Source organism: Arachis ipaensis, chromosome B05, assembly GCF_000816755.2.
Source record: "Arachis ipaensis cultivar K30076 chromosome B05, Araip1.1, whole genome shotgun sequence".
Taxonomy (NCBI): Eukaryota; Viridiplantae; Streptophyta; class Magnoliopsida; order Fabales; family Fabaceae; genus Arachis; species Arachis ipaensis.
The window spans coordinates 26,603,531-26,622,477 of record NC_029789.2 but is presented as its reverse complement, the minus strand read 5'-3'; the positions used below and the strand labels follow the sequence as shown (position 1 = coordinate 26,622,477).

The 18,947-nt window shown below is 35.0% G+C and overlaps 3 protein-coding genes and 1 pseudogene across 3 annotated transcripts in view; 2 read left to right on the top strand and 2 right to left on the bottom strand.

The window, feature by feature from the left end:
- Positions 429-18,947, bottom strand: part of LOC107643522 (1-aminocyclopropane-1-carboxylate oxidase homolog 2) — a 30,743-nt gene continuing 12,224 nt past the window's right edge. Inside the window, exons 5-6 of the mRNA XM_021123450.1 lie at positions 12,251-12,263; positions 429-442 (exon numbers count right to left, since the gene is read on the bottom strand). Of these exons, the coding sequence (XP_020979109.1) occupies position 12,263 (1 nt within the window). The 3' untranslated portion in view covers positions 429-442; positions 12,251-12,262. The remainder of the gene's footprint in view (positions 443-12,250; positions 12,264-18,947) is intronic.
- LOC107640515 (uncharacterized mitochondrial protein AtMg00810-like) lies at positions 6,193-8,040 on the top strand. Its single transcript, XM_016344031.1, has 3 exons — positions 6,193-6,242; positions 7,501-7,563; positions 7,668-8,040. Exons 1-3 carry the CDS (start codon positions 6,193-6,195, stop codon positions 8,038-8,040), a joined length of 486 nt encoding a protein of 161 aa, XP_016199517.1.
- Positions 12,106-14,325, top strand: LOC107641823 (protein ALTERED XYLOGLUCAN 4-like). The gene is made up of 2 exons (XM_016345264.2): positions 12,106-12,644; positions 13,081-14,325. The coding sequence occupies exons 1-2, from the start codon at positions 12,350-12,352 to the stop codon at positions 14,205-14,207; spliced, it is 1,422 nt and encodes a 473-aa protein (XP_016200750.1). The 5' UTR covers positions 12,106-12,349; the 3' UTR covers positions 14,208-14,325.
- Positions 18,489-18,947, bottom strand: part of LOC107641825 — a 3,863-nt pseudogene continuing 3,404 nt past the window's right edge.

Genomic DNA, 18,947 nt, shown 5'->3' with positions numbered 1-18,947 from the left:
GTTGTGCTTTGTTACATACATATGACTTCAAGTGTCCTAAATACCTATCCAGGAATGAAGATTAAATACTATCCAACAAAGTTATAAATAACGATCTAAGCTAATAATTTTACCTCTCAATAGGGTACATCCATCTATAATGGACAGGGCCTCCAAGTTTAGCTTCTTCTACAAGGTGCACCATTAAGTGAACCATAACTGTGAAGAATGAAGGAGGGAATAACATTTCCATGTGGCATAACGTGAGGACAATTTGATCTTGTAACTTTTCCAAACAGGGGGCACTTAACGCTTTACCACATAATTGTCTAAAGAATGAACACATCTCAATAAGCACTGCAGAGACCTCATCAGGCAGCCCTGTTCGCATAGCTAACGGTAATAATTGCTCCATAAGTATATGAAAATCATGACTTTTTAGCATCCCACTCAACTTAAGAGACTCTAGATCAATGCACCTTGATATGTTGCTTGCATAACCATCGGGAACAGTGACGTTTTTCAAAGTTGTCAAGAATCTGTTCTTACCCAAATTGTTCAGAGTATAAATTGCCGGAGGACACTTTCCATTTTCCCTTAGCCACAGATCAGGCTTGATACCCATTTCTTGAAGGTCTCTTCGAGCATTTATGTGATCTTTTGACTTCGAACTATCATTTAACAAAGTATATAGCACGTTGTCACATACATTTTTCTCAATATGCATCATATCGAGATTGTGTCGCAGCAAATTAGACTTCCAATATGGCAACTCAAAAAAAATGCTCTTCTTTTTCCATTGTTGAGTACCACCTCCTTCAACAGTTCCACCAGTGCGTAATCTTTTACCACTTCTTCCTATTTCTTTTCTTCGGCCAAAGGTGACATTAATATTCTCAACTTGTGAAAGGATTTCATTGCCAGATAATGTTCTTGGTGGAAGCCTTGTTTCTTCTCTTCCATTAAATTGAACGGTGTTTAATCTAAACTTGTGTCTCTGATCCAGAAAGTGACGATGACCCATAAAACAATACTTTTTGCTGTGATTGAGACGATGAGGGATATTATCGAAGTTGCAAGACGGGCAAGCAAGTCCTGTGTATGTATTCCATCCAGAAAGAGTCCCTAACCCAGGAAAGTCACTAATTGTCCACAATAAAGCTGCGTGCAACTTAAAGACTTCTTGTGTTAAAGCATCATATGCATCGCAACCCTCAACCCATAACTCCTTTAACTCTTTTATTAGAGGTTGCAAATAAACATCTATGTTATTTCCTGGCATTTTCTTGCCAGGAATTATCATTGAAATTATGAATGATGTCGATTTCATACACGTCCATGGAGGAGTATTATACGGAATGAGAATGACAGGCCAAATACTATGATTTGCACTCAAAGTTCCATGTGGATTGAAGCCATCGGTAGCTAATGCAAGACGCACATTTCGTGGATCGGATGCAAAGTTGGAGTGCTCCAAATCAAACCTTTTTTCCAGGCCTCAGAGTCTTTTGGATGTCTCATTGTGTTATCCTTATTCTCAGCTGTAGCATGCCATCGCATATCAGCAGCAGTCTTTGACGAGTAGAACAATCTTTTCAATCGAGATTTTAAAGGAAAGTAATGAAGAACTTTTGCTGGATGCTTCTTCTTTTTGTTACCAATAATACTCGATGCCTCAGCTGGACCTTTTTTCTTATATGTCTTCCATCTAGACCTATTATAGACCTTACATGTCTCCCTGTTCTCATCTTCGCCCCAATACAACATACAATTGTTTGGGCAAGCATGTATCTTCGTGCAATCCAAACTGAGTTTAGAAATGATCTTTTTTGCCTCATAAAAAGAACTTGGAATCCTTGCATATTCGAATGCGTCACTCAATAGTTCTAAAATCATCTTCATGGACTTGTCGGTCATACCACAAAGGGATTTAATATGGAACAACTTCAATAGAAAAGATAACTTCGAGTATCTCGTACACCCTTCATATAACGGCTCTTCTCCATCCTTAAGCAGCTCGCTAAACCCTTTCGCTTCAAGAGTTGCATGAGATTCACTAGGATCCAATCTTTGAGCACCACCATCAATGACTTCATTTGCTATGACGGGTGTTCCATTTCTGATGTTCCCACCAACTCCTAGACCTTCACTAATCAAGTTTCGAATTGAATCAACCTCGACCATAGGATGCTGCTCATCGGCCATACAATTTTGTTGTAAGTCTGAAAAAATACTACTTGAGACGTTGCTAGTTTCTCCTATCGAGCGCTCTCCATGATAAAACCAAAATGTATATCCTATTGGGAATTGTGTACAAATCAAATGATCGTACACCTCGTCCCTTGTTAGCCACTTCTTAAAAGCACATGCATTACATGGACATATGATTGTTCCATCGGCAGAATGATGTGCAAAAGCAAACTCGAAAGAAAAATAATAAAATAAGAATTAGAATTAGAATCAGAAAAATGAATTAACATGGATGAAAGATAGTAGCTATGTAGGTTGGCAAAAACCACAAGAGATTGGCTTGTTATCCTGCCAAACGCACCTCAAAAATACAATTCCAAAAACCAGCTCAAATCATAGTTTTCCCTTGCCCCCTCCCCCTCTCTTAAAATAATAAAAACTGGATATCATTGCATGCATTTACTGCTCTTATGGGTTGGAATAAATATTCTGTTACTTAGCACCAATTTTAGACATAAAACGCAACAGTTTCACATGCAGTTGCATTTTCAGTTTCACAAAGAAAGTAAGAGAGAGATGGTACTACTCTTAAGACTTAACTGTTAATGCATCATCACTATTTACTATACATTCTCCATTCTTTCAATTCCATCCAAAAAAAAGTTCATAATTAGTTAGCTAGCTATGCACTCAAAACTAGACAATATAACTTCAAGACCATCTTAACAACAAAATAAATATCTCTATAGCAAATGAATGGAAATATGATCAGAATAAATGCACGTCCAGTGTTTTTTACAGCAAGTGAAACTAAATAATCGCAGACCACGGAGAGCACACTAATGAATGATTATATAAATTAATTTATGATCTAGAGTTTTTATGCAAGTTGACTAATTTTTATGATCCATTACCAGGCTATCTGTCATGTGTAGAAGTTAGGTACTCATTCGGATTTACCTTTGATTAAGTACTAATTATATTCAAAACTAGTCTGGAGTCCTTAGTCAACCATATAAGATGTAATTTTACTCATTGAGCTCTCATTCATGAAAAGTCCTAATGTAAAAGTATACAAAAATGTCAATGATATCACTACGTGTGAATTTTAAATAGACACAAACCTATTGCACAAAGTAGCCCAAAGCATGCTTCAACTATTGAATTCCTGATCTACTTCTTTCTTCCGAGAAATGCCCTTGATATCTTTGTTTTTCAATTGATTACCACTCATCTTCAATTTAATACTAATAAAATAATAAGTGAATCAATCTTAAAAATAAAAAATACTATTTCTCTTTTATTTCTAGTATTCTCTAGCTAAATCTTTAATTTTTCCCTAACAAATATAATAATAAATTAAAAATAATTTAACGAATATATACTTTAAAAACACTTGATAAAATTACTAATTAAATCAGTTTATCGGAAAAAAAATAACAGGGTAATCCCCATCACCAACCAACTTTGATGAGGATGTCTCCATTAAACTACGCAGTTAGCATAATACTAATTGTTTTAGTCAAATTCGCTATTTAAAGTTGAATGGTCTATGCTTCAATAGACTAATGCTTATTGTTCTCTGCATGGAGTCTCTGCATCATATGATCTATTATTGAAGCATATAGTAAAATTTCAATTAAGAAAGTGCACAACACCAAACATGGAAGAGAAGTAGTGGATAGGAAATCAGCTGTTTTAAGTTTATGCAAAGAACTAATTTCATCCATCTTATCTGAGTAATCATGAACTATTTTAGTTTATAAAAATTTGTAAAAGCTAAATGACTCACATATATATGTATAAAGAGACACCAAACTAACGAATAACTATATAATGATTCAAGCCTTTTGGACCTCTAAATGTGTGTGCATGTGTTCTGTTTCTAATCAAAGAAAAGCATGTAAAGTAATAATAAAAAAATCAGGTTAACTTATTCTTTATCTTGCACTTAGTTCCAATTCCTTCTCTTGGGTTGTTTTAGTTGTCAATTAGTTTAAATCCTGAAATCTTCCATAACACCTTTTTGGTTTCAGTCGAAGACAGCAGCAGATGCATGTATGCTTTATGACATCAATAAAAAACAGAAGCAATCATTTTTCATCCATGGACATGAATCTCTTGTCTTTACCATTTATCAAGTTTTTAACTCTTGATGGTAGTATAAATTATTATCTTAAAGGCCAAGTTTGTTTAAATTGTTCATGTTTTCTTTTAGATTTAATTTACAGAACTAGAGAAGGGATAAACTAAAGAATATCAATTGTCACTTGTTACATGAACAGTGGACCCCTTGCCTATTGTTGCATGTGCTAATACTTTCAAAAACTTGCCAAATCATGTTTATGTCATTGTGTTTATTAGATTCAACAATTATAATGGTGGGTGCACACACTTACTTCCCTTGAATAAGTAGCAAACAAAAGAGGTCAAGAAACAAATAAACATTCATATCAGCTAATCAGATCTTTGTCAAAATATTTTTTTTAAATATTTGAAAATGTTTCATTAAAAGAACTCATTATTAGCTAAACTTTAATAATAATCAATAAAGAAATAGATAAATAAATAGCACGCAACAAACTTAACTAACTTACCTTCCAGAGATGAGCTGTAAGAACCTCAAAGGTTGAGAATGGAAGAGATCCTGTCTTGATGCACTACAACAAAAATTTTTACCAAAGTTTTACCAAATATAGACGAGACAAACACAAAGGGGTAGTAGCTATTTACTTGATTGATAGGAGAATTAGTAAATAGCATTTTATTGGGTACTTGCATGTGTTCAGTGGTGGAATAGGAATAATATAATCTATACTTTTAGTATTGGCACTTGGCAGTAGCTATTTGACTATATAAGTATGAATACATCAGAAAACAGGGCTAGCATTCATAGTAAACTAAATAATCCATTTTTTAACTTTAATTATCAATAATCATCAACAAAATTAGACAAATCTTAAAATACTAATAATTATTACCTGTGCCAAAGTTGGTTTTGACTCAATTTGGCTTCCTTTGCTAAGAATATAAACTAGAGAGGATAACTATTTCAGCTTAAGACCTACAAAACCCAATTAATCAATTAATCAAACAAATCAAATACCTCTCTGATATGCATGCGTGGTGGTTTCTTTGGAGTTTTATTATTCCATTGTAGTAAGATTCTACCTGCAATCAGTTTTGGGTCTATTTCTTCTTGTGTTTTGTATCTCAGATTTTGTTTGTTTTTTTATTTGTCATGATTATTGTTCTCTGTAGAATTTTTACTTAGCTCACAAATAAACAAACACACCCTCCTTTCTTCTCTTAGTTGCTCATTTTACTTCATAATTTAAACCTCAATTGAGAACTAATTTAAACAGATCATATGATCAAATATGCAACTCCGATCCCAATGATGAATCCAATAATGAAATTACACAGATTGCATACAAATTAAATCACATAAAGAACTTCTTCAAGCGCACTACTTCATCAGACAATTTCCTATTATTAGTTTCAAGATAGATTGTCTTTTAATCAAGACATTATTAAGTAATAAGTATGAATTCCTCTTTACAGTTTATATCAAATAAACCCCTAAATTCCTAATAGTAGAGAAAGAGACAGAGTAACCTTAAATTGCAGAAATTTGCACTTCCAGGAGAGAAATTCGTGCGTTCTCACAGTGATGAACAAGAAGGAGAAACAACAATGGGTTATCAGTGATTATTAACTAGAAGAAGTATAAAATTGAATCGAAAAAGAACAAAGGAAAACACAATTAGCTTACCAGAGACAGGAATAAATCCATATACTTTTGCTAAGCCATGATTCCTTGCAGATTTTCGTTATGCACGAAGAGGGTTTATTCACTGGAATTAGGGTTCTGGGCGCCAAGCTAGGTTTTGGAAAAATGAAGAACTGAGGTAATGGCGAATAGTGGGTAGTGGAGCTAGCGAGAAGTGCGAACGAAAGAGAAATTAGGCGGTTTAAGCATAGAATGGCGCGAACTCCATGAACTGCCGTGGAGTGAAAACGATGGCCGCCGCCGGATTTGTTTTTCAGAGGCAGGTTGCTATCAACCGCGGGTATGTGAAATTGGGGTAGCAGCGACGGCGGTTCTAATTGACCGCTCCCCTAATATAGCCGCTGAAATTAGGTTTCCTTGTAGTGTTTAGCTAATTTTTTGAGAATAGAAGAAATTGTCCCTTGCTTTTCTTGTCCGCATATGCACTAACAACATGGTGCCACAGAACAGAAATACAAGCATATTACAACTATGGGGTTAACTCTATTAGCTAAAGCTCATTTGCCTATGAAATTCTGGGAGAAAGTATTTACCACAGCAGCCCAACTTATTAATCTGTTATCTACTCTAGTATTGAATTATCAATCACCCTATGAGAAGCTAATGCAACAATCTCCACCTCTTGATATGCTAAGAGTGTTTGGTTGTTTGTGTTACCCTCATACAAGGCCATACAACAAGCATAAGTTTCAGTTCCGGTCAGAACAATGTGTATATCTTGGACCAACTCTAGGGTATAAAGATTTTAGGTGTCTCACAAGCAGAGAAAGTAGTTTTGGTTTTGTTCTTTGCTCAACTCCATCAGCTAGTGTTCCTTCCTTGTCAATACCTCATATTTCAGTGCAAAAGTTAGCAACTGCACCACCTAATGTACTTACACCAGTGAATTCTTTGGATAGCTCAGCCTAACCAAGTTTGGATAATCAACCTACTCTTTTAGTGCCAAAAACCACAAACCAGCTGCCTCACATGCCTCATACACCAGAATTGGCAAGAGTTTTTAGTTCCAAATCTCATGATACTCAAGAACAGGCCGTGTCAACTGCAGATCAACATCAAACTTTCGATACTCAGTCACAACCTCCCTCGTAAACAGCAAACAAACATGCTATGGTAACAAGATCCAAGAGTGCATTAGTAAACCTAGAGTCTTTCAAGCTGAGGTGAATCAACAATCCGATGTGAGTCAACAGATTTAACAATTAAGCTCTCACCATTCCTCATTGGAGGCAATCAATGAATGACGAATATGCAGCATTTATGCGAAATCAAATATGGGTGCTAATATAATTACCAAAAGATAGATCTTCAGTCGGAAGCAAATGGGTGTTTAGAGTAAAATGAAATTCTCATGGCACAGTGAGCAAGTACAAGGCAAGGTTGATAGCTCAAGGGTTCAATTAAAGGCCAGACATTGATTTTAAAGAGACTTTCAGTCCAGTCATCAAACCAGCAAGTGTAAGGATTATTCTAACTCTGGCTCTCTCTAGAGGCTGGGACATAAGACAAATGGATGTTAATAATGCTTTTTTACACAGAGATCTTCATGATGAAATTCACATGACTCAACCAAGAGGTTTTGAATTGGTGGCTCACAAGTGGTTTGCAAGTTAACCCGCTCTCTATATGGTCTTAAACAAGTCACACACACCTGGTTTACTAAGCTCTCAACAACATTAAAAGGCTTAAGCTTCACCCCAACAAGGTCTGATGTTAGTCTTTTTGTGAGAAAAACAAAAGATTCAATCACTTTTATGCTTGTGTATGTGGATGACATTGTCATCACATGTTCCTCATCAAACACAATTAGTAGTATTATTCAGCAGCTAAACAAGACTTTTGTACTTAAAGACATGGGCTCCCTTCACTATTTTCTTGGTATAGGAGTAACAAAGACATGTGATGGAGGAATGGTGCTATCACAGACCAAGTATATCAAGGATATTCTTCTAAAGGCATCAATGCAAGACTACAAAGCTGTTCCAACTCCAATGACATCAAATCTGACACTGACTTCCACAGATGGCGAGGTGTTCAATAATCTAAGTTTGTATCGGTCTGTTGTAGGTAGTCTTTAATATCTTACTGTTACAAGGTCAAAGTTAGCATTTTCGATGAACAAGATGAGTCAATTCATGCAAGCTCCATGGGCTCCTCAGTGGAAGGAAGTGAAGAGAATCCTAATATACTTACAAGGAACAAGAATAGTTAGACTGCACATGCAAAAGTGCTCAGTTTTAGCTGTCACAGGTTATTCTAATTCTGGTTGGGCTTCAGACATAGAGGATAAGAAGTCTACAGCAGGGTATTGTGTCTATATGCGCCAGAACCTAATTTCCTAGAGTTCCAAAAAGCAACAATATGTTTTGAAGTCCAGCACCGAGGCTGAGTACAGATAGGGGGTGAACGCGGATCGGATATGGCCAAAATCTTGATCCAATCCACATATTTGCAGATCGGATATATCCGCAAAACACAAAAATATTTTGAAAAGCTTATTTTTATTAAAAAAATATCAATAAAATTCTTTTTTCTACTCTTTTAAACATGTTTGCTCTTAAAATAATATTAAACATACTTTTTTTAATAATAAAATTATGGTAATACAATATATATAATAATTATTAGTTGAAATAAAACATAAAAAGAATATTTAATTATTTATTTATTTATTTTTGCGGATCCGTAGATATGCGGATACCTACATAAAATTCGCAATCCGATCCTATTAGTGTGCGGATTGGATCCATATCCACAATTTTTGGATTGAATTCGGATGAACACCGTGAATATGCGCAAAATTTTTTGGTCTCTAAGGTATAAGCCGAAAATTTTTTTCGTCTCCAATCTTTTTTTGCATATAAAATTGTCTCTAAGGTTTAACTTAGTTTTAAAATCATCATATTTACCAAAATTTTAAGTTTTATTACCAAATTATCCCTACCTAAAAAAGGGAATCACGCGAGGAGGGGGAGGGAAGAAGAAGGGGGAAGGAAAGGTGGGGAGAAGGGAATCACGTGAGGGGAGAAGGAAATCCGCCACGTCGTCGTTCTGCTCATCCTCCTCTCGCTTGTCGCCGCTGCTCGTTGCCACTTGCCGTTGCTCCTTGTCTTGTGAAGGAGAGAGGAGACGCGAGCCTTGCCGCCACACCTTGCCGCCGTCGAAGAGCTCGTGAAGAGAGAGAGAGAGAGAGAGAAAACGCACGGTCAGGGAGAGGAAGAGGGGTACCTCGTCGATGTCGTGCTTCACCACTGCCGCCGATGCTTCTATTCCTTGCCGCCGCTTCTGTTCCTTGCTGCTGCTTTGTATCCTCGCCGCTAGTCCTTACCACTGGTCCTCTCTAGGGTTCCGATTCTATTTTTGATTCGTTCTGCTTCTGTTTCTAATTTCTTCTGCTTCTGAGTTGATTTTCTGGTTCTGATTCTGATTTTATTGTTCATTATTTCTTCTGCTTCTAATTTCTTCTGCTTCTAATTTGATCTTTGATCTCTTTGTGTTTTGTTCTTCTGATTCTTGCGTTCTGATTTTTTTTATCTTCTAGTGCTTTACCAGTAGAGAAAACAAGCTGCAATGCACAGTACAACATTTCTCTGAGCTTTGTATATCTGAGAAAAAAAATCAATTTTCTGAGCTTTGTATTTCTGATTCTATTTTTTATCTTTATTACATTGGTTGTGCTTCTGATTTTATTGTTGTTGTTGCTGGTGCTGTGATGAAGAAGAAGAAAAAGAAGAAGAGATGTTGCGGTGATGCAAAAGAAAAAAAGAAGAATAGAAACTGGGTATTTTGATGAAGAATGGGAAGGGTATTTTGGTCCGAATGATGGTTTTAAAATTAAACTAAACTTTAGGGACGATTTTGTATGCAAAAAAAGATTGGGGATGAAAAAAATTTTCGGCCTATACTTTAGGGACCAAAATCGTACTTAACACTAATATTAAACATACTTTTCTTAAATAATAAAATTATAATAATACAACATATATGACAATTATTAGTTGAAATAAAATATAAAAAAATATTTACTTAGTTATTTATTTATTTTTGCAGATCTACGGATATGCGATACCTACATAAAATTCGCAAACCGATCTTATTAGTGTGCGGATCGGATCCATATCCACAATTTTCATATTGGATTCGAATAAATACCGGAGATACGCGAATCGGATCCGATCCATGAACACCCCTAAGTAGAGAGGCATTGCTATCAGCAAACTTAGTATGTCATTTTCGTTCCAAATACTTTGAGGTAGATTTGGGAGTTGTCAGAAATCATGTGTCAAATAAAGACATTCAAGTTCATCATATTTCAGGAGATACACAAGTGGCAGATGCTATGATTAAAGTAATTTCTTCTAAAAAGGTCACTGAATTTTGCTCCAAACTCGTGATTAAGGACAATGTAATCCTTCGTTTGAGAGGGAACAAAAGAAAAAGCATATAACGAAGTTGAGTTAATTGTGATCACTGTTATAAAATTGTTAGAATTAGTTACTATTATAATTAGTTAGGAGTTATGATTAATTGTGCAAGTAAATGTGTATTAGTTATAATTTTTTGAGTTCAATAAACAAAAAACTAGAACTATAAATACTAACTAAACTCATGTGTAAATATTATTCATTCAATTTATTCATTTATTTTTAATGCAACACTTTTCATCTCTCTTTCTCCCTTTATTCTTTAAATTCTACCATTTGGAAGTCACCGACACTTCTCACCTGTATCATTAAAATATATTTTAATACTATAATTACTAAACTAATTAAATAAAAAATTCATATAAAGTCATTATTACATAATTCATTATATCGAGGTTATAAAATGTATTATGAATAAGAAGATATCAATTTTTTTATTATTATTAAAGAATATATCAATAAAAACTTATTTCGTACGGAAAAAATCGCAATTCAAAAAGCAAATTAAAAGGAAAAAAAAAAGACCTTTGAATGCCAAAACTCACTTTTGATTTTTGAATTTGTCGTTGAAAAATGAAAATGGTACCGATGAATGGGGAACCCCATGGCCCTTATGGGCTATGGCTACTGTAAAGTGTAAAGTATTAAGACAATTATGTCCTTGCAAATGTAGCACCTGTGTTCAGCTTGCAACTAGAACATGCTAAACAGAAAGATTATTAACGGGGTATTTTGGTCTTTCGACTTTGCCTGTATAAGAAGCCATTTTCCTAAAAGAACCAGAAAATAATTGTAAAGTAGTGACCAACACTATAAATTAGAGAACGACCTTTTTTTTTTAATTTATTATTGGAATGATTGGGAGTTTGGGAGTTGATGAAGTATAAGTGCAAAGAAATAAAGTTATAACCAAACTAAAGGGGAAAAGTATTAATGCGATTTTAAAGGGGAAAAAAAAACCTACAAAACTGTGGTTTTATATTTAGAAATGAATATTGTCATTTTTATTTTGATACTGATATTTTTTATAAATTCATATTCATATTTCATATAATATACAAAGGGATGGATTTTGGTATTAAGAAACGGGGGCAATGGTCCCCCCTAACTTGATCATTTTTATATAAAAAATTGATTATTTTACAATTTAACCTTCTTAATTTTATTTCTTTTCTCTTGTCAAGTTATATATTACATGTTGACCCCCTCCATTAAAAAACTCTAGCTCCCTGAATATACAACATAAAAAAATCACATCTAGAGTGAAATTATCATTTTTTATATTTTTATTTATATTTTACCACTATAAATGATTAAATGCTTGTCCCCCGCTTTTCGTGGTGTCTATTCTTGATATTTAATATCCATTTTTAATGTACAAGATAATAGCAGAAATACTAATTCTAATATGAAAACAAAAATCTGCTCCTACTAAAAAGAGCAAAACAGAACGGATGAACCAGAAACGGAGGGTAGGGAACAAGATTAAAGAGGAGAGTACAGAGCAGTAACTAACTATATATAAGCGATAAATTGCACAATAACAAAACTTATCTTTTTTTTTTTACTTTTTGTATTTATTTACTTATAATTGTAAGTTATTAGATGAAAATTTAGTCAAATCAGTTAAATTATCTAACCGCTACGTGAAATCGACTGCATCTGAGTTTCGACTTTAATTATTAAGGTATGACAAGTCAAACAAAAGGAAGAGGAGTAAATTGCTCTAGTTACTGCGCATAATTGATAAGAAGACCTTATCATTTGTGCCTTTTCTCGCTCTGCAACAAATCCGGAATGAATACAATCATTGTATTTCAGTGTTCCATGACCGAATCTCCACAAAAACACAACTTGTGAAAACTTTCAGAGATTGTGGAAGATCCAATATTGTGCTTAGCAAACATCTCTATCTACCTCTTCAACTTCCACATTAACATAAACAAACACAAAAGCAGAGAAGATGGGAAATGCTACAAACCCATTCAAGGATCAATCATTATGTCTCATTAAGAGAATTCTTCCATTAACACTCTATGCTTTGCTTCCTATTGCTCTTCTTCCCACTGCTTTGCTTTGCTTACACTTTTACCCTCTTTCCTTTCCTCCTCCCTCTCCTCCACAAACTCATCATCTTCCTCATTCAAACTCCATCACCATCACCTACCACTCTTCTCTTTCTTCTTCTTCTTCTTCCCCTATTCCTCCTTCTTTTCCTTCTTCGTCGTCGTCATTAACAACAAATTCTTCTTCTACAGGTATATGCATCGTGCAATGTTTATGCATGGTGTACTTTCTTCTATCTTGCTTAAAAATATATACTACATCTGTTTCAAAACATAACTGTGAGTTTAAGCAAAATAGTGCATTGGAAACTCAACGTGTCTGAATTATTCAAATACATTTTCAATGCACCACTTTATTATCTAGATTCACAATTATTTTGAAGCAGAGAAAGTGATTGATTATTACTTATTTGTTGGTCTTAAATTCCACAATAAGCTCTCTTTCACTTATTTTTTTTTGTATTTGGTAATTTGAAAAAAAAACCCGTTTTCCAAAATTTTTATTTTCACAACTCACACATAATATAACAACGTGTGACATGGGGCTTTATTAAGTTTGTTGGTTTATTACTAGAATGCTTCACATAAATGCATTGTAATTTATTATTAATTTTTCTCGGTGTGGCAGAAAAGGAAAAGGCTTATTATGACGATGAAGAGAACCAATGTGACTACTCCAATGGAGAATGGGTGAGTGACAACACAGGCCCTATGTACAATGCAACCACATGTGGAACGGTCAAAGGGACTGAGAAATGCACCCCAAATGGAAGACCTGACTCAGGGTACCTATATTGGAGATGGAAGCCAAGTCAATGCAATCTTCCAAGGTTTGACCCCAACATTTTTCTCCAACTTGTTAGGAACAAGCACATTGCTTTTCTTGGTGACTCTCTTGCTAGGAATCAATTAGAGTCACTACTATGCATGTTGACCACAATTTCAACACCAAATCTTGTGTATAGAAATGGTGAGGACAATAAATTCCGTAGGTGGCACTTCCCTTCTCATAATTCAAGTTTCTCATTGTATTGGTCCCCATTTCTTGTTCAAGGTGTAGAGAGATCAAATAATGGGCAATATTATAATACTATGTATTTGGATCATGTTAATGAGAGGTGGGCTAGGGATATCGGTAATTGGGATATGATTGTAATTTCATTTGGCCATTGGTTTTTGCTTCCTTCAATTTACTATGAGGGTGGGAAAATTTTGGGAAGCTTGAATGTTGCTGAATTTAATCACACTCAAATTGATTTTTATGATCCATTAAGGAAGGCATTAAGGACTACCCTTAATAGCATAATTGAGAGGAAACTAGCAGGGGGTAGAAATGGAAATTCCAATAATAATGGTGTTGATGTAATTGTGAAGACATTTTCACCTGCTCATTTTGAAGGTGATTGGGATAAGGCAGGTACATGTTCAATGACTAGGCCTTATAAGGAAGAAGAGAAAAAGCTTGAAGGAATGGATGCTGAGATTAGGAGGATTGAGATGGAAGAAGTGGCAATTGCCAAGGAAAAAGCCAATAATGAAAGTGGATTATTAGGGTTTATTAGATTTGAGGCATTGGATGTAACAAAATTAGCACTCTTAAGACCTGATGGTCATCCTGGTCCTTATATGTATCCTTTTCCATTTTCTAAAGGGGTTCCAGAACATGTTCAAAATGATTGTGTTCATTGGTGTTTGCCAGGGCCTATAGATACATGGAATGAAATTTTTCTTGAAATGATCAAGAAGTGGAAATAACAACCAAGGGAATAATGAAATATTATTGATGTAATTAATATACTATTTAAACATATATAGGTGGTGGTGACTATTGCATTAGGGAGGTGATTTTTTTGTTTATACATTTTTTTTATGGTTATACAGAGAATTTGTGCATTAATCTAGTATTGCACTTGTTAATTTTTGTGGTTGTGTGAGAGAAAATATTTATTAATGTTGTATATTGAATTATTGATGATAGCAATTAAAAAAATAGAGGTAAACAATGTAAATGTTGAACAATGTGAATAATAGCTTAAAAAAAAGTTAAATTAATTATTAAAATCAGATTCTCAATTTCTTAGAATAATTAATTTTTGAATTTAAATTATTAGGATTAGGCAACATAACCTCTTTTTAATATACTGTGACATCACGTTTCCATTTCATCTCAACCCTCCTCCTGCCCCTCCTCCACTCACATCATCCTTCATCCCGATGGTCCTTCCCTCCACGCTTAAAACTCACCGTCATCAATCTCCGGTTCATGCCCAAAACTCGCCATTGGCGCTGGAGACAGCCGTTCCGACGCCGCAGTCTCACGCCTAATGCAATGCAGTCGAAATACCGATGTCCATGCACGCCGTGCAACCTCACCCCACACCGCTGTCCCCCCACGGCTCGTGCTGACACTGCTGCACCCTCACACTGATACCGCTGCATCTTGATCGTGTGTCGCTGTCCCTCTGCAGCTCATGCAGACGCAGCCGTAAATAGTATTTTGTAGCAGTTATTGATAGAGCCAAACAACTACATAAGATTTAGTACGCATTTTCATATACCGTTAATTACTACAACTATTTGTTATTTCAATTAGATATGGCAGAGTTCACAAGTAATAGTGTTGAGGAGTATTTCAAGGAAAAGACCATTTTAGTTATCGGTGCAACTGGTTCTTAACCAAAGGTTATTACTTATTACCTCTGTATGTATATCTAAACTTCTGAAGGTGATACATATTAGTTCAATAATATGTCGGATAGTCATTTTAGTAGGTATGCGAATGGTTATTTGATTGGATTGGGTTTAGTTAGATACAATTAAAATATGCTGGATGTTCAATTCAATAGGCATGTGGATGATTATTTTTATTCTTAAGTGGATGGTTATTTGATTAGATTTGATGTTATCTCAAATTCTCCTTGACGTGGCGGTGACTCAGTGAGGAGGATCCCGACGGCGACGATGGGGCTAGTTAGTGACCAAGCGACGGTGTGAAGAACTCAGGATGATGATATCCAGTGAGGGAGAGAGTGATGCCGGCGAAAGGGGCTGGTTGGTGAAGTGGCGATAGCAGAGGGTTTAAGGAAAAAGCTAGTGCTTTGGTAAATTAAGGTATCATGGATGGTTAAAATTTTTGAATTATTGAATGGGGTTCTTTGGTTGGATAATTTGGGTGGATTGTTTTTTTTTTTTTAACTTTATTCGGGGTGCGAACAACGTGAACAATGAGTTGCACTCCAGGCCCACTAAAACAAAAAATATTCCACCCCATTTATCCATTACAACCTTAGTCTCTTACCTTCCACCTTTCTCTCTTTTTATTGCAGCCGCTTTACTCCCCATTTCCTGTCGCCCCGTCACCAACGCACCTCACCAGCGCCACCATCGTCTGAAGAAGTAACGCGCCGCACCACTGCTGCACCTTCTTCTCCCATGCATCACACCATCCATGTGTTCTCTGTAATCGACGCCGCCGCTGCACCTTCTTCTTCCTTGCATCGCGCTCCCTGCACCTCTGCCCTTGCTTCCATGCCGCTGCATCGTGTCTTTGCCATTTTCATCGCATGCTGTTTTGCTTCGTTTACCCAAATAGTATGACCCAAATAAACATCTATATCTTAGTGAAAAGAACCATATGCATACATAGTAAAATGAACATTTTACGGAGCTTGTGCTTGTAGAATCAAGCAAATCAAGTAATGGCATACCCAAATAAACATCCACTTTAGAATTAAAAGAATCATCTGCATACTTAGTAAAATGAACATCCGACTTAATTGATAAGAGTCGTGAACAGCAACGGCGGCGGGAGCACGGGATCGCAAAATAGTAGTGGCTACGATTGCACAGGTATCGCGGGACAGCGGCATTCTCGGACGGACAAGCACCTCGCATCAAAGTTTTCGCGGGCGGTGATGGTGAATTGTGGAGGAGGACTGGCAGGGCACTGTGGAGGTGGCAGCAGCCCTGGGGTCGTGAAAAGCAGCGTAGGCAAGAGCACAGGATCGTGAAACGACAATGGTTGAAGCTGCACATGTATCACAGGACAGCGGCACTCTCGGATAGCAAGCACTTTGCGTCAAAGCTGCTTTTGGCGGCGACGGTGAAATGTGAATGTGAACCGACGGGATACTATGAAGACTGTGAGGTGGAAGTCAAAAATATTGTTATGATGAAATAGTAGAAATCGATGTAGTGTAAATGTATTTAGGAGTGTTAATTTTAAATTTTAAATTTTAAAATCTAATAATATTTAATTAATTTTGAGAGACTTTAAATAATTTGACTAATTTAACTAAATTTTTATCTAACGATTCTCAATTATTAATTTCATGTGAAGTTGATTATATATATATATATATATGATTGATGAAGATATTCTCTCATATATTGTTGGATTATATAACTCGGCATCATCTCTTATAGGTTATTTTATTTTATTTCTTTTAAAAAAGTTGCCTTTTCATGTGTGATGAGTTGGAGCATGACACATGCAATTAATATATCACTGGACAACTAACTGCGTTCACGTTGAAGCTTCTAGAAGACTAAAATAATGGTAACAAGAATAATTTAATCTGATCACGAATGGAGTAGGTTACTGGAATTGCTATAATAATTATCATCAGTTGTTTGATTAATTAAACTATAATTTACGGTTAGAAACTGCAGCTTAACGTTACATTTTCAGGATAATCAAGAATGATATAAACATTCTAAGTGACTGAGGAGTAGTGTGAATTTTGTAGGTGACAGACAGACACATATGGTACTGTACTTTGAACTATGAATATCTAGGGCCGAGTACGTGATTGTCTATTTATCCCCCTTAATAGTGTCGGTGACAGTTACAATGGTTGAAATTAGTGGGTAACTACAAGTTCGTGACAAGTTTTATTTTATAATAAAAAGAAAGTATAAGTTAGGTGGAAGACTGGAAGAGGAACTGACTCACATCACCACCTTTACCTTTTACAATGTCATTGATGGAAAATGTTATGCTCTTGAATTTAGCTAGGTGATATTATCTAGAGTTAAGTATGATTTTAATTTTTAAATTATAGACTAAATTTTTTTTTGTTTTTAATATTTTTTTACATATAAAATCGTCTTTATGATTTAATGTAGTTTTAAAATCATATTTTGAACTAAATTATTTTTTTTTCTTTTTTTCATTACAGTATTTTTTCTTTTTCTTCATCAGAAACAAAAATAGAAGAAATAAAAACAGAAACAAACATAGAAACAGCAACGATGACCGTGGAGCATGCAAGGAGTAGCAGCGACAGTGAGAAGCAGCGGCGATAACGAGTTACAGCAGCGACAACAAAAACAAGACACTAAAGTGCTTTCACTTTTCAAACTGTGTGGTGTATCTTTTGAGTTTTGACTCTTTACGAGGACGACGACCATTCCCTAAGCTTTTTCAGGTCTTCTTTAATGCCTTCTCCTTCCTTTTCTTTTTTATTATCTTTTCAATTTACTTCCTCTTCCCCTTGTTTCTTTTTTTTTCCTGTTCCTGAATTAGTTTATTTTGCACTTGAGTTGGTTCTACTTGTTCATTAAAAAAAAAAATCACTTTTAGCGACCATTTATTTTGCTTTTAGAGGCAATAAAAATAACCGCTAATATATTTACTGGCAATTAGACATTATCCGTCTTATACTTTGTCACTAAAAGGTTTTAGCGGCAATTATAATATTTGCCAGTAAAGACATTTTTAATAGTCGCAAAAAGTATATAACTTTTAATGGCTATTTTCTTGGCAATTTATATGTCCACCAAAAGTAATTCTAAGATTCCAATGTTATTCATTTTTAGTAGCCATTATTATTGCCGCCAAAATCTATTTTACCGGCAATTTATATGGCCACTAAAAATTATTCTAAAATTGTAATGTTATTCACTTTTAGTTGCCATTACTATTGCCGCTAAAATCTTAAGACTTTTTTTAATTATAATATACTCAAATTAATTACTACAAAATGAGATATTTCATTAAACTCAAATATTGATACATACATTTCTCTTGAAAAATAATAAATCATATTACAAATCTAAACAATAAAAAATGCTACAAGCCTATAATTATACTAAAAGTAATATTATGAAAAAGAAATATATCTTAAGACTTTTATTTTTGCTATAGAAATGGAAATGAACTATAATTCCAATATATCTTGTTCAATGAATATATCTTTACTAATACTCGATGGCTGCTATGTCATAAGCACGAGCAGCATCTTCTTGGGTGCCTGTTGCAGGACAGTGGAAATTCAGATTCTGGTCAACATGTCTAGAGAAGTTGTGAATGAAAGTCAATAGATATGCAATTTTGTTTTAACACAATTATCAGTATCTAAAATCCATTAAGCTTCAACTAATCCAAGTTAAGTTGGGTTAACTATTGCTTGTGTGTGTGTGCACGCAGAATCTCAATCTAGTTTTGTAGAGCTCTTATGGGGTCTAGCAATTTAACTTACTGTAAGTGCCTAG